General features: G+C 41.4%; 1 protein-coding gene across 1 annotated transcript in view; it reads left to right on the plus strand.

Annotated features, from left to right (window-relative positions):
• Window positions 1–922: 922 nt before the first annotated feature.
• Window positions 923–16,654, plus strand: part of LOC148525218 (uncharacterized) — a 241,905-nt gene continuing 226,173 nt past the window's right edge. The window contains exons 1-2 of the mRNA XM_088471028.1: window positions 923–1,402; window positions 10,310–10,888. Of these exons, the coding sequence (XP_088327154.1) occupies window positions 1,198–1,402; window positions 10,310–10,888 (784 nt within the window). The 5' untranslated portion in view covers window positions 923–1,197. The remainder of the gene's footprint in view (window positions 1,403–10,309; window positions 10,889–16,654) is intronic.

Consider the following 16,654-nt stretch of genomic DNA (forward strand, 5'->3'; position numbering starts at 1 on the left):
CAGATGAACAGCGCTAATAGCGAGGGTGATCTATCTATCTAACAAAGCACAACCAGATGAAGTGTATTATGAACAATTAGTAAATAATTTATTTTCTAGTGGATTAAAATGCAGAATCAACTATATGCAGTCTTAACACATATATAGCAATTTCTACAAACATTTGACATTGTGCACCTTAACTATGAATAGAAATGTTCAATGGGCTTGATAAATGATGGAACTGTCCTGTTCCTATGTGACTCCTTAATAATGAACAACAAGTGTTATAGGCTTAGTTGTAAATCCAGTTAGAATGTATAGTCTCATACCAACTCACGATGTTAAAGGTCCTTGTAGATGAGCGGAACAACAATCTCGCTCTAGCAGACTCCTTGAAGTGGTAAAGATGAGGAATATCTTGGAGATTTGTGTACGTTCAGTTCAACCGTTATCCACTTTAAAGATAAAGAACAAAGTCCACGTGTCTGGTTCAGGTCACAAAGCATTAGTTTTGCGATGAAATGTGTTCCAATATGTCCCAACAGAGTGAGGGTGCTCCACACTGACGCATTTCGCTGGGCAACTCCCAGAATAATATTTTGACAAGGATTTTAAATTTAGTTTTAGTTGCATAATTAAAACTGAACACAGATTGTCATAATTTTCATTATTAAAATGTTTGTATTTTTGTTACTGTTGTAATTCAGTCCTCAACAAATATGTAGCCAATGACTTTTAGTCAACATTTTCATCTAAAAAATAAACACTACAAATCAGTTGGTGGATACAATTTCACAGATATAAACAGCAAATATATCTAATGTATTTATATTTTTTTCAGCACCTGACTGTGTGCCTGACTGCTCATGGTCAAAGTGGTTTGATGTGAGTTATCCTAAAAATGAACCCAATGGAGGAGATTATGAGACCTATGAGAACATCAAGAATGCTGGCCAAGATTTGTGTGAGAAGCCAGAGAACATTTCCTGCAGAGCACAGAAATTCTTGAATACATCACTGGAGGACCTGGGGCAGAAAGTGACATGTGATGTCTCCTATGGGCTCATCTGTAATAACAAAGACCAAGATGGGTTCATACCTTTGTGTTACAACTATGAGATAAGGGTGTACTGCTGTCTCCCACTCCCAGCTCACTGCTTATCTACAACCTCTGAAACCACCACAACAACTACACCAACAATCACAGTTACTACGATGACAACAACTACTCCTGAGGTAACAACAACTACTCCAGAGACATCTGCTCCTACCACTACTAAGACCACAACCACTACTACTGAGAGTACAACATCTGTGACTACATCCCCAACAGCCACGGTTACTGAGGTTACAACTACTCCTGAGATAACAACTACTCCAAAAACTTCAACTACTACAACAGAGTCCACACCAACTACACGTAAGAATGAAACAGGGGATTTCAATTTTATTTTGTTTGTACAAGGTTTAAACATAGTAATATACACATTATTCTGAGAAAACTGTATTGAAAATAAGAAAACTTCCATTATTTAAAGATGAAATATCATGTTTTATCAAGCAAAGATACAAAGTTTTACATTTTATATGTTGTGTGACATTAGGGAATAATAATCAATTTCCAGGTAAATGAATATGTTCCAGAGCTGGTCACATATGAGCTTATAATGTGCTGAATGTAAGTTCATTTGTGGAGTGTTACCTCCATGTTTTGCATTGCACAAGTACACGCTAGTACAGAGGATGTAGCATTGTACACATTTTAGTGGCATCTCCTCCTGCAACTGAAGGTGCATAAGTTGGCTTCATGAATGTGTTCTCACATACTGTAGGCTAAATTCAGTGAGGATATGTAGATGGTATTGTGGGCTTTCCAGAGTACTTTGTGCAAAAAACCCATAAATAAATATGCAGGTGCATAGTTCTATTGATCACTGATGATGGGTAACAACCTAATTGTATGAACAAGAATGGTGTGTCAGCAGAGATGTGTATAATTCTGCCTATGGGCAATGATATACATATTGTTTTCCATGCAGGCAATTCTTTCTGCCTCATTTTATCATCTAGGTGGTATGACAAGGAGAGATGAATTCATGCCATACTCCATCTATTTGCATTTAGATGTCAGAGTGATCTCAGAAAGAATCCAATTGGGACATTTGTTTGTTATGTAAACTATCTTTATTGAGTTTCCAGGACAATAATAATTACTTTTAATTGATTTGAGAAATAAATGAACAATTCAGCTTTTATGTGTTGTAACCTGTTAGAGACATATTTGTGGATCCAATTCAAGGATGTAGGCTCTAAGGGCTTGGATTTGATTTGGATGCTTTTGTGAAAACAGATGGAACTTCATTTTTTGAGCCTACTTAACATATGTCTGAATTGCATAGCCTGGTGAGCCATGTGCCGTACGATGTGTAAGTAGTCGCCAGTACTGTAGGTGCGTGCATGCTGATTCTTTCATTTCTGGGCAGCAACTGGGCAGTGTGTATCAAAATTATAGATGTGCAGGCTCGGCTCAGTTTGGATTTTCCTGCCAAGTTCGGATATTTCCTGCCAAAGTTCAGGTCTCGGAAAGAAGCAAAACATTCTCTTTCATGGAGAATCATCTTCTTTCATAGACTTTTGTCCATGAAAGATGATGTTTTGCCTCTTTCTGAGACCTGATTTTTGGCAGGAAATATCCGAACTTGGTGGGAAAATCCGAACCGTACCGAGCTGGGCTGGGGATTGAGGCTGCTGCTGACAGGTAACAGGAGGGACGGCATCAGACCCAGGTCCCTCCAACAAGCACGGGCCTGGGTAATTGGTACCCACTCCACCTCAGTGGCCCTGTGTTTTTGCACCCCTGGCATTGCTACACGCAAGCAGCTTTGCAATTGTGATCCTTGCAATAATGCAAATGCAGCAGGTGGAGTTTGATACCCCCTGCTGCCCTTGCAATCCCAGCACTGCGACGGAGGTTGCAGGCTAGGATCATCATTGCGACAATCTGGCCAGCTTGCGAGCCCAGAAAACTGCACTGAGCCATGCAGATCCTGGGCTAGCCACTCCCAAAAAAAGGGGAGTACACCCCCCCATTTCCGGAAATGACGGCCGACCCCATGCTTTAAATGCTTCTGCCTATCAATCATGCAGAGGCATTCAAGGGCTTGAGTGCAACTACGCAGGACCAGTTCTGCAGAATGGGTCCTGCGCACGATAATCAGGAAATTAAGTAAGGTCATCCTGTCCCCCATACGGGTGGTCCAGAAATGTGGTTTTTAATATGGACTATTAGATAATAGATATACTTTATTAGATCAGTAGTATAGCATTCAAAAATATGTAGGGTCTTCTCAATAAGATAATTAATATCAGTGTTCTAATTAGAGATGTGCACTGACCCCTGTGTTTTAGTTTTGGATCTGGATTCATCTTTGTGTTTTTTGGTTTTGTAAAACCACCCTCAACTCTTTTGGTTTTAATAAATCGGTAGAAACAGCTAAAATGTCTGGATCCTAAACTCAAGTTCGTTTATTTAACCCGAGATCTGAACAGGCAACAGATGTGAACCGGGACTCTGTTCAACAAGGGTTCGACAAAAATGAATCCAAACCTTGATCCAGCTCTACTCAGAGCCCCTAAATTCAGGTGTGTTCAGATTTCAGAAATCAAGTACCAGTATATCTTTAGTTCTGATACACTTAAATTATAATGGCCCCACTTAATGTACAGTATATCCCAGTGTAATGTTTGTCTCATTCCTCAGATTGACAATTAGTAAAACAGTCACAGTTAGTGAATGTTGTAAATAATAATCTTATTACTTACCTGTCACTGAGCACTGATACAAGAGGGTGCAGCCATTGTGTGTTCCATAGGAGTGCAATAAATCTATATACAGTAGGTGGTACTCTTTACTCAGCTAATTTGACTAAAATCACTAATCCTCAAATCTTGCACAGTGGAAATATACAGTATATGTAGTGAATAGTAATGTGTGAGATGAGAGTGCTGAGTGCAAGCTCTTCTACTGTAAGAGTTCCGACTGACTTAGCACATACTTGCCTACTTTTGAAAAATCATTTCAGGGAGATTGTGAAAGCAACACCTATGAACGCGTGTTACATTGGGCATGTACTGCTACATCTGAGAGGCGTGTCCTAAACCTGACTTACATCCAAATGTAAACCAGCCCAAAAGCAGTTAGTAAGATCTGTTTGTTGATGAAAACACACTAATACTTTTCAGAAATTTATAGGGATCATTGGGCCTTATAATAACCAATGCAAGGAAATGACACTAATGATCCCATTTGAATGTATATATCTCTGTTTTTTAATGTAACAGCTTCATAATGGGGGTAAGGATGAAATGACGGAGATTTCTAGCCTCTTCAGGAAGATAGGGAGATTGCTACTATTTCAGGGAGTCTCCCTGACAATGAGGGAGAGTTGGCAAGTATGACTTAGCATGGTCAATGCCGCCCTAATATTTCTTTGCTTATAGTCACCTCTTCACATACAACAATAAATGTGACTAGTGAACCTAGAGTATAAGAAAGTGTATACACGGGGCAGATGTACTAATAACTGGAAAGTGATAAATTGGAGATTGAAAAACTGCCAACCAATCAGCTCCTGTCATTTTTCAAACACAGCCTGTAACATGACAGTTAGGAGCTGAGTGGCTTTTAGTTTAGCACTCACTAATTTATCACTTGTGAACTGCCACCTAGTAATCACTGCCACCTAGTAGTCATTGACCACTGACCACATTGTCAGTGGTCAATGTTTTTCCCATTTGTGCAGCTGCTCCTAAATAGTAGAATATTATAAATATTTTACAATGACACTGTAGTAAAAATTGCTAATTATAAACACACTGGAGTGTGTTTGTATGTATGTGCTGAGATTGATTGTCAGCAGTCAGTGCTACTGTATATCACTCTGTGCAGTCACTACGTGCTACATACAGTAATCTTAGTCAATATTTGGACATAGGGAACTGCTGTATATGCCTCCTGTGAATAGGAGTGAATACAGCCGCTGCTGAATATCAGTGAGCTGTTCCATGTCACAACCGGGTGAATCAAAGACACTCAATTCGATTTAAACATTGCACAAAGAGGTATGCAGAATACACAAGTCATCTATTACTATCTTCTCTCAGGTTACCCCAATCTCTGCAATCCTAACTAACACACTGTAAAAATACATATGAATGCATATGAATACTTTTATAGAAGTTGACAAGCACACAGCTACATACCAAAGCGCATGTCGCTATTGATCCGTCAGGGTATTATCCATTTTAATATATTTGCTGCTATTTTTATATAATATATTTAATAATGATGTGTTTTAGAAGAGTTAGTGTGTACCCATTATACCTACTTTTTTCTTTTTGTTTGTATATGTTCGGTCACTCTGGGGGGATCTGGCAGTGCTGCCGTAACTTTATCCATTGGACTGGTGGTACCAGTGCACAGTGGGTGGTCACCTGCCATATCTGCTCAGATTTTTCCAAGGGTCCTCAAGCATGGCAGGCTTCTGGGGACTCAGCTGGGTCCAACAGCTGTAGTAATTGTACAGTCTCAACCGGAAACTATCATATAGGGAGCACAGGGGGTGGGCAAGTGGAATTCTGCTTAGTGGAGCTGCTGCAGCTCACACTCAGCCATCACTCAGTACAGCATGCCATGCTTCTGCACCATAAGTGCTACTGGTGCAGGCTTGGTAGAAGGCAGGTAACTAACCAGAGAAGAGGGGATTGTGATCCATACACAGTGGGTCCTCCATGCACAAGGCCTTGTACTGAGGTACACTCCTTACAAATACATACCAGGAGTGGGTCTCTTGTGACTGTTCTTTCCTAGAAGCACTTTTTATAGCAGATCACCTGTGGTTGATGTTAGGAGCCGCTGGGTTCCTGATATGTATAGGTGGCTGCAGATAATGGGCCAGATTAAGTAAGGATCCCTATTGCGATCGAAATAGCGTTTATGCACAGAGTCTCACTGCAAAGATCTACTAATCATTACAATTGCAGTACCGTTGCACCCTAACATAAGGACGCCCCCTTTACCTTACACACATCTGTAATACTTAGCAAGTCTGTAAAACCATCGGTAACATCGAGTACAATCGCATCCTCAGGCACACTTCCACAAGGTCTGACCTTACTCAGAAATTGCTAACCTCATCGCACGCAATAAAAGCTCAAGCTGCGTATAGCATTGCAGTGGCTAATTTATGCACGTCCCTGTATCGGTGTTCAAATGCACTGGCACACCTGTTTTTTACCAACCCCCCCTCACTCCCCCCAAACGGCACTTCCTGTCAATCACTCTGTGATGGGTCTGCATAGTCACTGTGATCGCAGTCAAGATCGCAGTGGAGTCTTCGCGCACTGTAATGCATACTGTTCTTTCCTAGCAGCACTGCAGATGCTGCTGGGTATATTATAGCAGAGCGGCTGTATAGGTGGCTATGGAAAATGTCCTCACATGCTAGCATCTTGACTGTAGCAGAGCAGTGCTGTGTGGTTTTGTCAACTACAAATGATGCTCTTGGCTTGTACAGGGTGTGATGCTTGCACCTGGCTCCCCTGGGCACCCAGGTGCTGGAGGCACATCACATGATGCACACCCCACCTGCACCAGGCACCCAGGTGCTGAAGGAGCAGCTTCACTTGCTGAAGGACCCTGAACAAAGATTGAGTGCCCGCAGGTGCATGAGCGGCACACACCAGGGCTTACCTTCAGAGTTACACAGGAACAATCCGTAGGAAAGAGGCCCCAGAAATGAGGGAAGGGAGAAAGCCAGGAGAACAGATCCAATAGGTTACCACCTGGGTATTCGTAAGTAAAAGCTTTTTGAAGCTGCAGCACAGCACTTATGAATTCCCTGCTTCCGTTCAAGTCTCTGAAGTGGCACCCACCGCCTATGCTAATTTCCTAACAGCTGGCCGTGGCCAACTGTATGTCATGTGAATAGGTAATTCCCCTGCTGTTATAGAATAAAGACTGGAAGTGGGAAGAAGTCTGCTATATTGAGACTGTCTAGTGAAGCAACTCTGAGTACACGCCATGCATGCGGCTACTTGACATGCACAACAAACTGAAATTCCTATCTCTAAAATGGAATAAAATTCGGTTAATTGATAAAAAAAAACCTGTAAATTTCCCAAAAACATTTACCTAAAAAGGCCCAAATTCCAGCTATTATAAACTAGAATGTGCTAGATAAATATTAGGTAGAATCTGATTGGTTTCTATGGGCTCCACTACCCCAAGTCTTAAATCGTCCTCTATCCTGAGTTATGCCTTCCCAAAAAAACCTCATATACCAAAGCTAAAGAGTGGCAGTTCTGAGCAAACAGGAAGTGGAAAAAAAACACCATCATTTTCAACCTTAGATTAGTTCGAATCTCTTTTTTTTGTTTTTTAGCCCTGAAATTTGGCACACAGCACAGAGCGATGACTCTACGCGTCCATGCTAAAGTATGTCCAATAATTTTGAGGTGTAGCCCCTCAAACACCAAGCCCCCTCTCAGAAAAACCCTATGGGAGAATTATGTTTATTTGCTTCAGCCTTAATATAAGGGCATGACTATATTCTATATATATTGGGACACAGTCAAGATAGGGGTCCCTCTCCTGGGGTAGATGAGTTCCCCCTCTACACACACAGCAGCCATAGAAACAGGATACAAGTCAGGGGTTCTCGTACAAACTGGTCGGCACCAGTCTTTATTGTGCCAAATGAATATAAACATAAACAAAACATAAACATAAGTTCTAGCCCAGCTGGGCACTAGATACACAGCAGATTCCCTCTCTATAATAATGGTAGGGCCTATTGCCCTCACCATCAACAAAACACGTGCACGGTACTTACAAGGATTATCACCAAGTGTCTCTGAACAGGCTAGGCCACCTGCTCTCCACACAAACAAACCCAGCTTATATTAGCCATTTCCAGCTGCAAGCCCTAATGAGCCTGTTACCAGGCTGAAAGGCCCAAAACCTGGAGTGACCTGTGGATGGAGCCCTCCCTCTCCTCACATCCACGCTCCCAGGACCCAAACCGTTTTTTCTCTAAAGCTGACATTCTAGTCTGTTTTTCCCAAACAGACTTCTCCTGGGGGTTTCAGAACACATATGACAGAAACCTAGGACATACATAGAAGCCATTCCACACTTCTCTAGTGCTTCTATCACATATCCCCCCCTTTGTTTCGACCTGTGGGGCGGAACAACTGCAGCCCCCAAGCAATGGACAAATGACAAAGCATCTGCATTGGCCAGCTGGCTTCCTGGCCTGTGTTCTACTGTAAATTTAAAGGTTTGTAATGCCAAGAACCATCTAGTTATTGTCGCATTACTGTCCTTGTTTTCTGACATCGACTTCAAAGGGGCATGGTCAGTGATCAATCTGAACTTTCTTCCCACCAAGTAGTACCTGAGAGTCTCTAATGCCCACTTTATGGCCAATGCTTCTTTCTCGACCGTAGCATAGTTTTTCATATACATTTAATTTCCGGCTTAAGAAGAAAATTGGGTGTTCTTCACCCTCATTGCTTTGGGAAAGGACCGCTTCGATGCCTACATCTGATGCATCGATTTGTACAACACACTCTCTATCAAAATCAGGGGTCATCAGAACTGGTTGGCTACATAACACTATTTTTAACTCCTGGAATGCCTTCTCTGCTTCAGGACCCCATTCCACCATGACTTTCTGTTTGCCTTTGCTAAGGTCAGTCAGTGGGACTGCAATTACCCCATTTGGTAAACTTTATAATTGACCTACCCCACTTTTTTCAAAGGGTCCTTGCCATTTAGCCAAAAGTTTACTTTCTACTGTGGGAACCAACACCAACACTCTGTCCCCAGGAGCAAAGTTGCGTAAGCGAGCATTGCGGTTGTATACCCTCTGCTGTGCCTGTTCCAAATGCGCTCTTATTTGCGCATTTGCACAAGTGGTGAAGAATAGCATTTAGTAGTTTTTTTCCAAGAAAATAACTAGTCCCAGCAAATTTGGGGTACATGAAAATGGGTGCAAGCATGGTTAAAATTCACAAAAGTATAGTTTTAAAAATCATAAAATATGCACCTTCAGCAAGCACCTACAATCAAAAAAATACCACCCCCATACTTGCAGAACCCCCAAAAGACATTTTTATAATTTTTTTTAGGATTTTTTTGACGCAGTTAACCTTTGGGGGGCTGTCCCAAGTGTGCAGAGTGGTTTCCCCACCTTTGCACCCAGACTCGCAAATCTGCACTTATTTCCGCCTGCTTTCATAGGCATATCTTTTTTGCCTATTCCATTGCATTGACTTTCCGCTTACGCAAAAAGTCTTTGGTATTGAATACGTGGAAACATTTTTGCCTGGCAAAATGACATCATCCACAATACTTTTCCACGTAAAATGGTTTTCTACGTCTAATTGAATATGCCCCTACGTTTGTTAGAAACCAGCGTTCATTTTATGACAAATGGCTAACAGATGAACAGCGCTAATAGCGAGGGTGATCTATCTATCTAACAAAGCACAACCAGATGAAGTGTATTATGAACAATTAGTAAATAATTTATTTTCTAGTGGATTAAAATGCAGAATCAACTATATGCAGTCTTAACACATATATAGCAATTTCTACAAACATTTGACATTGTGCACCTTAACTATGAATAGAAATGTTCAATGGGCTTGATAAATGATGGAACTGTCCTGTTCCTATGTGACTCCTTAATAATGAACAACAAGTGTTATAGGCTTAGTTGTAAATCCAGTTAGAATGTATAGTCTCATACCAACTCACGATGTTAAAGGTCCTTGTAGATGAGCGGAACAACAATCTCGCTCTAGCAGACTCCTTGAAGTGGTAAAGATGAGGAATATCTTGGAGATTTGTGTACGTTCAGTTCAACCGTTATCCACTTTAAAGATAAAGAACAAAGTCCACGTGTCTGGTTCAGGTCACAAAGCATTAGTTTTGCGATGAAATGTGTTCCAATATGTCCCAACAGAGTGAGGGTGCTCCACACTGACGCATTTCGCTGGGCAACTCCCAGAATAATATTTTGACAAGGATTTTAAATTTAGTTTTAGTTGCATAATTAAAACTGAACACAGATTGTCATAATTTTCATTATTAAAATGTTTGTATTTTTGTTACTGTTGTAATTCAGTCCTCAACAAATATGTAGCCAATGACTTTTAGTCAACATTTTCATCTAAAAAATAAACACTACAAATCAGTTGGTGGATACAATTTCACAGATATAAACAGCAAATATATCTAATGTATTTATATTTTTTTCAGCACCTGACTGTGTGCCTGACTGCTCATGGTCAAAGTGGTTTGATGTGAGTTATCCTAAAAATGAACCCAATGGAGGAGATTATGAGACCTATGAGAACATCAAGAATGCTGGCCAAGATTTGTGTGAGAAGCCAGAGAACATTTCCTGCAGAGCACAGAAATTCTTGAATACATCACTGGAGGACCTGGGGCAGAAAGTGACATGTGATGTCTCCTATGGGCTCATCTGTAATAACAAAGACCAAGATGGGTTCATACCTTTGTGTTACAACTATGAGATAAGGGTGTACTGCTGTCTCCCACTCCCAGCTCACTGCTTATCTACAACCTCTGAAACCACCACAACAACTACACCAACAATCACAGTTACTACGATGACAACAACTACTCCTGAGGTAACAACAACTACTCCAGAGACATCTGCTCCTACCACTACTAAGACCACAACCACTACTACTGAGAGTACAACATCTGTGACTACATCCCCAACAGCCACGGTTACTGAGGTTACAACTACTCCTGAGATAACAACTACTCCAAAAACTTCAACTACTACAACAGAGTCCACACCAACTACACGTAAGAATGAAACAGGGGATTTCAATTTTATTTTGTTTGTACAAGGTTTAAACATAGTAATATACACATTATTCTGAGAAAACTGTATTGAAAATAAGAAAACTTCCATTATTTAAAGATGAAATATCATGTTTTATCAAGCAAAGATACAAAGTTTTACATTTTATATGTTGTGTGACATTAGGGAATAATAATCAATTTCCAGGTAAATGAATATGTTCCAGAGCTGGTCACATATGAGCTTATAATGTGCTGAATGTAAGTTCATTTGTGGAGTGTTACCTCCATGTTTTGCATTGCACAAGTACACGCTAGTACAGAGGATGTAGCATTGTACACATTTTAGTGGCATCTCCTCCTGCAACTGAAGGTGCATAAGTTGGCTTCATGAATGTGTTCTCACATACTGTAGGCTAAATTCAGTGAGGATATGTAGATGGTATTGTGGGCTTTCCAGAGTACTTTGTGCAAAAAACCCATAAATAAATATGCAGGTGCATAGTTCTATTGATCACTGATGATGGGTAACAACCTAATTGTATGAACAAGAATGGTGTGTCAGCAGAGATGTGTATAATTCTGCCTATGGGCAATGATATACATATTGTTTTCCATGCAGGCAATTCTTTCTGCCTCATTTTATCATCTAGGTGGTATGACAAGGAGAGATGAATTCATGCCATACTCCATCTATTTGCATTTAGATGTCAGAGTGATCTCAGAAAGAATCCAATTGGGACATTTGTTTGTTATGTAAACTATCTTTATTGAGTTTCCAGGACAATAATAATTACTTTTAATTGATTTGAGAAATAAATGAACAATTCAGCTTTTATGTGTTGTAACCTGTTAGAGACATATTTGTGGATCCAATTCAAGGATGTAGGCTCTAAGGGCTTGGATTTGATTTGGATGCTTTTGTGAAAACAGATGGAACTTCATTTTTTGAGCCTACTTAACATATGTCTGAATTGCATAGCCTGGTGAGCCATGTGCCGTACGATGTGTAAGTAGTCGCCAGTACTGTAGGTGCGTGCATGCTGATTCTTTCATTTCTGGGCAGCAACTGGGCAGTGTGTATCAAAATTATAGATGTGCAGGCTCGGCTCAGTTTGGATTTTCCTGCCAAGTTCGGATATTTCCTGCCAAAGTTCAGGTCTCGGAAAGAAGCAAAACATTCTCTTTCATGGAGAATCATCTTCTTTCATAGACTTTTGTCCATGAAAGATGATGTTTTGCCTCTTTCTGAGACCTGATTTTTGGCAGGAAATATCCGAACTTGGTGGGAAAATCCAAACCGTACCGAGCTGGGCTGGGGATTGAGGCTGCTGCTGACAGGTAACAGGAGGGACGGCATCAGACCCAGGTCCCTCCAACAAGCACGGGCCTGGGTAATTGGTACCCACTCCACCTCAGTGGCCCTGTGTTTTTGCACCCCTGGCATTGCTACACGCAAGCAGCTTTGCAATTGTGATCCTTGCAATAATGCAAATGCAGCAGGTGGAGTTTGATACCCCCTGCTGCCCTTGCAATCCCAGCACTGCGACGGAGGTTGCAGGCTAGGATCATCATTGCGACAATCTGGCCAGCTTGCGAGCCCAGAAAACTGCACTGAGCCATGCAGATCCTGGGCTAGCCACTCCCAAAAAAAGGGGAGTACACCCCCCCATTTCCGGAAATGACGGCCGACCCCATGCTTTAAATGCTTCTGCCTATCAATCATGCAGAGGCATTCAAGGGCTTGAGTGCAACTACGCAGGACCAGTTCTGCAGAATGGGTCCTGCGCACGATAATCAGGAAATTAAGTAAGGTCATCCTGTCCCCCATACGGGTGGTCCAGAAATGTGGTTTTTAATATGGACTATTAGATAATAGATATACTTTATTAGATCAGTAGTATAGCATTCAAAAATATGTAGGGTCTTCTCAATAAGATAATTAATATCAGTGTTCTAATTAGAGATGTGCACTGACCCCTGTGTTTTAGTTTTGGATCTGGATTCATCTTTGTGTTTTTTGGTTTTGTAAAACCACCCTCAACTCTTTTGGTTTTAATAAATCGGTAGAAACAGCTAAAATGTCTGGATCCTAAACTCAAGTTCGTTTATTTAACCCGAGATCTGAACAGGCAACAGATGTGAACCGGGACTCTGTTCAACAAGGGTTCGACAAAAATGAATCCAAACCTTGATCCAGCTCTACTCAGAACCCCTAAATTCAGGTGTGTTCAGATTTCAGAAATCAAGTACCAGTATATCTTTAGTTCTGATACACTTAAATTATAATGGCCCCACTTAATGTACAGTATATCCCAGTGTAATGTTTGTCTCATTCCTCAGATTGACAATTAGTAAAACAGTCACAGTTAGTGAATGTTGTAAATAATAATCTTATTACTTACCTGTCACTGAGCACTGATACAAGAGGGTGCAGCCATTGTGTGTTCCATAGGAGTGCAATAAATCTATATACAGTAGGTGGTACTCTTTACTCAGCTAATTTGACTAAAATCACTAATCCTCAAATCTTGCACAGTGGAAATATACAGTATATGTAGTGAATAGTAATGTGTGAGATGAGAGTGCTGAGTGCAAGCTCTTCTACTGTAAGAGTTCCGACTGACTTAGCACATACTTGCCTACTTTTGAAAAATCATTTCAGGGAGATTGTGAAAGCAACACCTATGAACGCGTGTTACATTGGGCATGTACTGCTACATCTGAGAGGCGTGTCCTAAACCTGACTTACATCCAAATGTAAACCAGCCCAAAAGCAGTTAGTAAGATCTGTTTGTTGATGAAAACACACTAATACTTTTCAGAAATTTATAGGGATCATTGGGCCTTATAATAACCAATGCAAGGAAATGACACTAATGATCCCATTTGAATGTATATATCTCTGTTTTTTAATGTAACAGCTTCATAATGGGGGTAAGGATGAAATGACGGAGATTTCTAGCCTCTTCAGGAAGATAGGGAGATTGCTACTATTTCAGGGAGTCTCCCTGACAATGAGGGAGAGTTGGCAAGTATGACTTAGCATGGTCAATGCCGCCCTAATATTTCTTTGCTTATAGTCACCTCTTCACATACAACAATAAATGTGACTAGTGAACCTAGAGTATAAGAAAGTGTATACACGGGGCAGATGTACTAATAACTGGAAAGTGATAAATTGGAGATTGAAAAACTGCCAACCAATCAGCTCCTGTCATTTTTCAAACACAGCCTGTAACATGACAGTTAGGAGCTGAGTGGCTTTTAGTTTAGCACTCACTAATTTATCACTTGTGAACTGCCACCTAGTAATCACTGCCACCTAGTAGTCATTGACCACTGACCACATTGTCAGTGGTCAATGTTTTTCCCATTTGTGCAGCTGCTCCTAAATAGTAGAATATTATAAATATTTTACAATGACACTGTAGTAAAAATTGCTAATTATAAACACACTGGAGTGTGTTTGTATGTATGTGCTGAGATTGATTGTCAGCAGTCAGTGCTACTGTATATCACTCTGTGCAGTCACTACGTGCTACATACAGTAATCTTAGTCAATATTTGGACATAGGGAACTGCTGTATATGCCTCCTGTGAATAGGAGTGAATACAGCCGCTGCTGAATATCAGTGAGCTGTTCCATGTCACAACCGGGTGAATCAAAGACACTCAATTCGATTTAAACATTGCACAAAGAGGTATGCAGAATACACAAGTCATCTATTACTATCTTCTCTCAGGTTACCCCAATCTCTGCAATCCTAACTAACACACTGTAAAAATACATATGAATGCATATGAATACTTTTATAGAAGTTGACAAGCACACAGCTACATACCAAAGCGCATGTCGCTATTGATCCGTCAGGGTATTATCCATTTTAATATATTTGCTGCTATTTTTATATAATATATTTAATAATGATGTGTTTTAGAAGAGTTAGTGTGTACCCATTATACCTACTTTTTTCTTTTTGTTTGTATATGTTCGGTCACTCTGGGGGGATCTGGCAGTGCTGCCGTAACTTTATCCATTGGACTGGTGGTACCAGTGCACAGTGGGTGGTCACCTGCCATATCTGCTCAGATTTTTCCAAGGGTCCTCAAGCATGGCAGGCTTCTGGGGACTCAGCTGGGTCCAACAGCTGTAGTAATTGTACAGTCTCAACCGGAAACTATCATATAGGGAGCACAGGGGGTGGGCAAGTGGAATTCTGCTTAGTGGAGCTGCTGCAGCTCACACTCAGCCATCACTCAGTACAGCATGCCATGCTTCTGCACCATAAGTGCTACTGGTGCAGGCTTGGTAGAAGGCAGGTAACTAACCAGAGAAGAGGGGATTGTGATCCATACACAGTGGGTCCTCCATGCACAAGGCCTTGTACTGAGGTACACTCCTTACAAATACATACCAGGAGTGGGTCTCTTGTGACTGTTCTTTCCTAGAAGCACTTTTTATAGCAGATCACCTGTGGTTGATGTTAGGAGCCGCTGGGTTCCTGATATGTATAGGTGGCTGCAGATAATGGGCCAGATTAAGTAAGGATCCCTATTGCGATCGAAATAGCGTTTATGCACAGAGTCTCACTGCAAAGATCTACTAATCATTACAATTGCAGTACCGTTGCACCCTAACATAAGGACGCCCCCTTTACCTTACACACATCTGTAATACTTAGCAAGTCTGTAAAACCATCGGTAACATCGAGTACAATCGCATCCTCAGGCACACTTCCACAAGGTCTGACCTTACTCAGAAATTGCTAACCTCATCGCACGCAATAAAAGCTCAAGCTGCGTATAGCATTGCAGTGGCTAATTTATGCACGTCCCTGTATCGGTGTTCAAATGCACTGGCACACCTGTTTTTTACCAACCCCCCCTCACTCCCCCCAAACGGCACTTCCTGTCAATCACTCTGTGATGGGTCTGCATAGTCACTGTGATCGCAGTCAAGATCGCAGTGGAGTCTTCGCGCACTGTAATGCATACTGTTCTTTCCTAGCAGCACTGCAGATGCTGCTGGGTATATTATAGCAGAGCGGCTGTATAGGTGGCTATGGAAAATGTCCTCACATGCTAGCATCTTGACTGTAGCAGAGCAGTGCTGTGTGGTTTTGTCAACTACAAATGATGCTCTTGGCTTGTACAGGGTGTGATGCTTGCACCTGGCTCCCCTGGGCACCCAGGTGCTGGAGGCACATCACATGATGCACACCCCACCTGCACCAGGCACCCAGGTGCTGGAGGAGCAGCTTCACTTGCTGAAGGACCCTGAACAAAGATTGAGTGCCCGCAGGTGCATGAGCGGCACACACCAGGGCTTACCTTCAGAGTTACACAGGAACAATCCGTAGGAAAGAGGCCCCAGAAATGAGGGAAGGGAGAAAGCCAGGAGAACAGATCCAATAGGTTACCACCTGGGTATTCGTAAGTAAAAGCTTTTTGAAGCTGCAGCACAGCACTTATGAATTCCCTGCTTCCGTTCAAGTCTCTGAAGTGGCACCCACCGCCTATGCTAATTTCCTAACAGCTGGCCGTGGCCAACTGTATGTCATGTGAATAGGTAATTCCCCTGCTGTTATAGAATAAAGACTGGAAGTGGGAAGAAGTCTGCTATATTGAGACTGTCTAGTGAAGCAACTCTGAGTACACGCCATGCATGCGGCTACTTGACATGCACAACAAACTGAAATTCCTATCTCTAAAATGGAATAAAATTCGGTTAATTGATAAAAAAAAACCTGTAAATTTCCCAAAAAC

Source organism: Taudactylus pleione, unplaced genomic scaffold, assembly GCF_031769625.1.
Source record: "Taudactylus pleione unplaced genomic scaffold, aTauple2 ptg000109l, whole genome shotgun sequence".
Lineage (NCBI taxonomy): Eukaryota > Metazoa > Chordata > Amphibia > Anura > Myobatrachidae > Taudactylus > Taudactylus pleione.